Source organism: Alligator sinensis, unplaced genomic scaffold (assembly GCF_000455745.1).
Source record: "Alligator sinensis unplaced genomic scaffold, ASM45574v1 scaffold65_2, whole genome shotgun sequence".
NCBI lineage: Eukaryota > Metazoa > Chordata > Crocodylia > Alligatoridae > Alligator > Alligator sinensis.
In genome coordinates, this window is record NW_005842071.1 from 1963526 (window position 1) to 1969525 (window position 6000).

A 6000-nucleotide genomic window follows, 5' to 3' on the forward strand; every position below is an offset into this window, starting at 1 on the left:
GTAGTTTAACAAAACCTATTAAGAATGCAGCATGCTGATTTTATGAGTTGGGTCTGAAGGGAAGTATCTCTATATACAAAGATTTGAAATTCTATTGCCAAGTGTACATTATACTTAGCAAGAAGACTGTGTGGTTACTAATAGAAGCTTGATGCAGCAAATAGGAGAGTTTGGTTGGTACTTGCAAAGCTATGCTCAAAAGACATCTGTTGTGAACCATTTTCATATCCTTTGGCACAACTAACACTTTGCATGTGCATAGTTCAAAAAGCTAAAAGTATTTAAAAACCATTAATTCTATGACAAAAACTTTATTGCTGAGTACAGCTGGATTTCAGACCACACATTTGGATATGAATGAAGTTTTACAATTTGAATTTTGGATAATTTTATTCACAAATCATCAGTTTTTTCCTCATCCAGTGGTGTTAATGAATATGATAAGAGTTCAATTCAGATATTATCTAATGTGATCTGGCAACATTTCAAAGATAAAAGTAATTGGGGGAGAAAAGTTTTATGTAGTTGCAGTATGAATATAATTCTTCCTTATTTCCCATCTTTAATGGAACACTCTTAATTGAAAAAAAAGACACACTTCTGTTTAAAAATGTTTACCTTCTTTGCTTGCAATTATCATATAAGAGAATCTTATCTGACTAAATTATAGAGAAAAGTCTTCCTCCCCAACATTTTTAATTTTATACCTTTAAAACTGTTAGTTTATAGGCAAGTTTCATAGATTTCATAGATTTCATAGACATTAGGGCTGGAAGGGACCTCGGAAGATCATCGAGTCCAGCCCCCTGCCCAAAGGGCAGGAAGTCAGCTGGGGTCATAGGATCCCAGCAAGATAAGCATTCAGTTTCATCTTGAAGGTGTTCAATGAAGGCGCTTGAAGTTTGCTGCTTCTCTTGTTCATTTATGTGGGTCTTTTACAGAGGAACAGGGAATACAAACAAAGTTAATAAACATACAAATTTGATTTTAGAACAAAAGGGTAGATGCACTACATAAGGCAATCCCAGATTTTTTTTAACTTTCCAGACTTCGAAAGAACTATATATTTTTATTAGTTAGTTTTTCCAATTACATGATAGAGAAGTTGCCTATAAACAAAATAAATAGGAGATGGCTTGGTGAGGCAGTCAGCAACTTAGAGGAAGGCATCTTGAATATAACCAAACATCATCTGTCATTGTTAGCCCTACTGAAAATAGTATATCAGGCCACTGACAGACATTACATTTATGGTGTAATCAACATGTTAATTGCACCATAAATTACAACATGCCACATATTCAGCCAGTTTATGGCACCATAAAACAGCAAAGACATTCCACATACAATGCCGAACAGCTTTGTAGCTGATTTATATGGCGTCATAAATGTGTGGCATGTGTTGTGTTTTAGAACGAGTCTCTCCTACAAATGATGAAAGTTAGCTGATTGTTTTCATTGGCTGGGGACAGCTCTAGGTCTGGAACCGGACGCATGATCTGGGGCCAGTGAAATCACCCGATTGTTGGCACAAGCCCAGACAGCCCTGGATCCCAAAACTACCCCAGCCTGATCCCCAGTTGGCAGTTCTGCTTCTCTGACTGGGACATGGAGCTACCTGTGCTCAATTCCAGTGCTCAGCAGAGCTTCAGGATCAGCACAGGGTAGCCTCAAGGTCCAGGACAGAGTGCCCCTGCCCAAACTGCAGGATCAAGCTGAGGGTAGTCCTGTAGTGGTACAGTTGGGATATAAGGAATTTTGTGACTCATTGCAAACACTGCTCATCTGATGAATGTCTGGCATGGCAGGACGTGTGGTTTTTGGTATGGGGCAAAATTCCTCTGATCCTAAGTGAACTATTATTTTAACCTTTACCAAGGGCCTCAGATTCAAGACTGGCCTAGGTAGGGTTTTTATAATACTCGTGTTACTTTGTATTAATTTATTGTGATGCAGATAAATCCTACCCATGCCAAAAGGAAACAAAAAGACAACCCACAAAAATGATATCACGATATTTGTCAGGCAGATGAAAACCCAGTCTTGAGCTTGTGAGTTAAGTAGTTTGGATACTTTCATCTTGTTATTTGTGCTGTTAAAATGAAAAACTGCTTATGAGCCTCTCCCTAAACAATCCCTTAACATCTAAGTGAGGCAGATAAGAGAAATTTTACAAATTAATAGAGTAGTGGATGAGGAAATTGAGGGCATGTGATCATAACACTGGGCCTAATTCATTGACCAATTTAAGTCAATGGCAAATTCCCCATCAAAACAAAATTCCATCATAGCAAGTCTACTGTTAAAGCCAGAAATATAATCAAGGATTCCTGCTGCCATCTCCTTTGCTCTCATCACCAAATCATACATCCTTTCTGAACAGAGGAAAGGGTTCATAAAAAAAGGAAAGCTTTTACTTGATATTTATAGTTTAAGATTTACCTGGCCATTTTATTTAATAGCTGTTGACTTTTTATACTTAAATCTGTTTATAACTTTTTTTTTCCACCTGCAGGTAAAGGAGAATCCAAAGTTGGCATTGTTTTAACTTTAACCATGAATATTATGAGTACATTACAATGGACTGTGAATTCAAGCATAGATGTGGACAGTCTGGTAAGAATGAAAAACATGTTATGTTAAAAAATCTCAATCTTGTTTTCTTGCTTATTGATGTATACATGAGCTATTGTCAGATCTCAATATAGGCAGAATGTCAAAAGTCTCCTATTACAGGAGCAGTTTCCAAGCATGGGATTATGACCTCACATAGGGTGCACAATTTACAACTATGGTCAAATGCTCTATAGAAGTGCAATTATAATAAGGTGTACTGACACTGGAAATGGAGCTGCTAGATGGCTGGAGGTGAGGTCACAAGTACAGAAGTTGGGTCAGTCTTTGAAAAGCTTGAGAACTTTTGCCTTACATTTTTCCTGATAACCTACATTTTTCCCCATGGAGTCAAGTTGTGTGGTGATTCTGTGATCAAAATTCCTGTGTGGATAGATCTAGGAGAGCAGCATATGATTACACATGAAACTATAAACCAGATTTGTATTAGTGAGGAGAACACTTAAGAAAGATTTGTTTTGTGAAGACTTGGGCTTATCCAAAGCTTGATGATAGGCTATAGCATAAAGCCCTAAAATAGAGGTCAGGTACAGACATTACACTTTTACCAGTATAAGTGATTGGAAACTGGTCTATACCTGTAACAGAACAGAAGTTTGGCACGCAAAATCAGTCTATACTCATAACATAACAGAAGTTTGGTACACATCAATGTGGCAGGGCACTGGTAGGACTGGACCAGGGAGGAGCAGGTGCCTGATGAGGGCGGCCATGTTAAGGCCAGTTCCCTAAGCTGAGGGCAGTTTGTGAACAGCCAGCAGAGGAGAAACATCTTTCTGCTGAGCTCTGCCAGGAATACCTTGGAGGTAAAGGGGGAGGTTATGGGGAAGGAGGAGGCCTCATTGGTCCTGAGCATGACCTAAAACTGCACCCTGCTGGGGCAGGAAGCCCTAGTGGGCCTGTAGGTGGTGCAGCAGTCCCCATGTAAACGCCAGGAGTGAGTGTAAACGCCTCCCCAGTGTAAGGTGGGTCGGGGAGCCTTAACCTCAGCTCAGGGCCAGGCATGCTTTGCAAAGCACCTGAGCAGGAAATGGGGGACCCCAAACCCTGTGAGCGGGCGAGTGGCTTAGACTTGTCCTGAGGGACCCTCAACTGGCCCATGTTGGGGCCAGGACCCAAAGGGGGGGCCGAAGGGCCAAGGTGGCCCACTGTGATGGATGCTCAGAGCAGAGAGTTTTGGGATCCTGATTGGCCTGAGACAGGGCCAGGGCCTAAGAGGGAGTAGAAGGTCCCAGAGAGGGGACCACAGCTAAGGAGGTGAAGGGTACAGCTGAGTTTAGCTGCCTGGGATGTCATCTGTGAGGCTTGGGCCTCAGTGTAGGGGTGGGACAGAGCTGCAGATATATCCCTAAGCTTTGGGGTTCAAAATGGGCAGCCTCCTGCCTAATTAACATCTCAATACTATTACATCAAGGCGTGGCAGGAAAGTGAGGTGGGCAGCTGGGCTGTAGACAAGGGGCAGGTCGGTGCTTGCACCGGGCATGGAAGTTTGCCCCTGTCACAATAGACTGATTTAAAAATGGTGGAACCCAGTCTAAGTTTTGTGCCCCCAACAAAAGGTCAAATGTGTGTTCTACTCATACCAATCTAAACTATGTCACTTACAGAAAACTGCATAACTTAGATTGATTCCACCTTGGGCTTTTTGAATGTCTGTGCCTAGCCAGAGTCTCCTACATGCTTCCTCGTTAAATTGATAGCAGTTGTAAAGTCCCTTGTAGACTTCAAAAGAATCTTTGGCACTACTCCTTTTCAAAGTAAAACACTCTTCTTCACAGTAGGATTTTGATAGGTTGGACTTACATGTAGCTTTTTCTTTGAATTGATTTGTTTCAAAATTGTTTGCATTAATTTGTAATTGGTTGAGGGTTTTGTGGTAGAATATTTGACACAATGTTGACTCACAATTACTTAAATTTTTGAGACTGAAAATTCATGAAAGTATAGAATCATGGAAAAGTAGGGACTTCAGAAGGTCATCTAGTCCAACCCCCTGCTCAAACCTGGACTATCCTGAACTAGATCATTCCAGCTAGGGCTTTGTCAAGCCAGGCCTTAAAACTCTCCAAGGATGGAGATCCTACCACCTCTCTAGGTAACCTGTACCAGTGCTTCACCACCCTTCTAGTGAGAAAGTTGTTCCTAATAGCCAAACTAAACTTCCCCTGCTGCAACTTGAGACCTTTGCTCCTTGAGAACTAGTTCCATCCCATTTGGAACCAACCTTCAGGTAGTTAAAGGCTACTATCAAGTCCCTCCTCAGTCTTCTCTTCTCCAGATTAAATAAACCCAGTTCCCTCAGCCTTTCCTCAGAAGTCATATGCCCCAGGTTCCTAACCATTTTTGTTGCCCTCCACTGGATGGTTTCCAATTTTTCCACATCCTTTCCTTAGTGGGGGGCCCAAAATTGGACACAGTAACTCCAGATGTAGCCTCACCAGTGCCGAATAGAGGGGAATATTTACTTTCCTCAATCTGCTGGCAACGCTCCTACTAATGCAGCTTAGTTTGCCATTAGCTTTTTTGACATTGTTGGCTCCTATTCATCTTATTGTCCACTGTAACCTGCAGAATCTTTTCTGTAGTGCTGTTGCTTAGTCATTGGGCCCAAGCCAGTAGCAGTGCATGGGATTGTTCCATCCTAACTGCAGGACTTCACAGTTGTCCTTGTTGAACCTCATGAGATTTCTTTTGGCCCAATCCTCCAATTTGTCTAGGTCACTCTGAATCCTAGCTCTACCCTCCAGCCTATCTACTACTCCCCCCAGCTTGGTGTCATCCGCAAACTTGCTGAGGTTGCACTCCATCCCAGAAGATCCCTGGAAGATTAGTAATGAAGATATGGAACAAAACCGGCCCCTGGACCAACCCTAATTTTCAGCTTTTCCATTTCTAGCTATAAACTTAGAAATGTGAAAAGAAACTAAAGGAGTTAGATTCCCAATAGACTGAGTTAGAATCAATAGATTGATTTATTAATTTCAAATGCATGACTTGCATCTATCTTGTATTCTATGCATTACAGGATTTAGTTTAAATGCACTCCTTTAATAAAAAAAATATAGTGAGGTACTTAGACAACAGTTACATCAATTAAAATCATATGAGTGAAGGAACTTTAAAAAAGTTAGCTTGCCTCAATTCAGTCAGGTAGCCACTCCAATTATTTATTACAGAAAGGCCCTGGGAAGGCCTTAGGTCTTACATTTTGTGATTTGTTCCCAGTAATTTAGCCACCCCATTCTGAAGGAAGGCATGAAAGCCAAAAGGCTAGGCATTAACCATATACAATGTCTAACTTTTAAGTTACACTGATGATTTGTGGTAATGCAGACAGCTGATGTTCTCTGAGTGGTACGTTTCCCG

The 6000-nt window shown here is 41.2% G+C and overlaps 1 protein-coding gene across 1 annotated transcript in view; it reads left to right on the plus strand.

Annotated features, from left to right (window-relative positions):
- The window catches only part of CFTR (cystic fibrosis transmembrane conductance regulator), a 151760-nt gene that overhangs the window by 104284 nt on the left and 41476 nt on the right, over nucleotides 1–6000 (plus strand). Inside the window, exon 21 of the mRNA XM_014519940.2 lies at nucleotides 2516–2616. Within this exon, the coding sequence (XP_014375426.1) occupies nucleotides 2516–2616 (101 nt within the window). The remainder of the gene's footprint in view (nucleotides 1–2515; nucleotides 2617–6000) is intronic.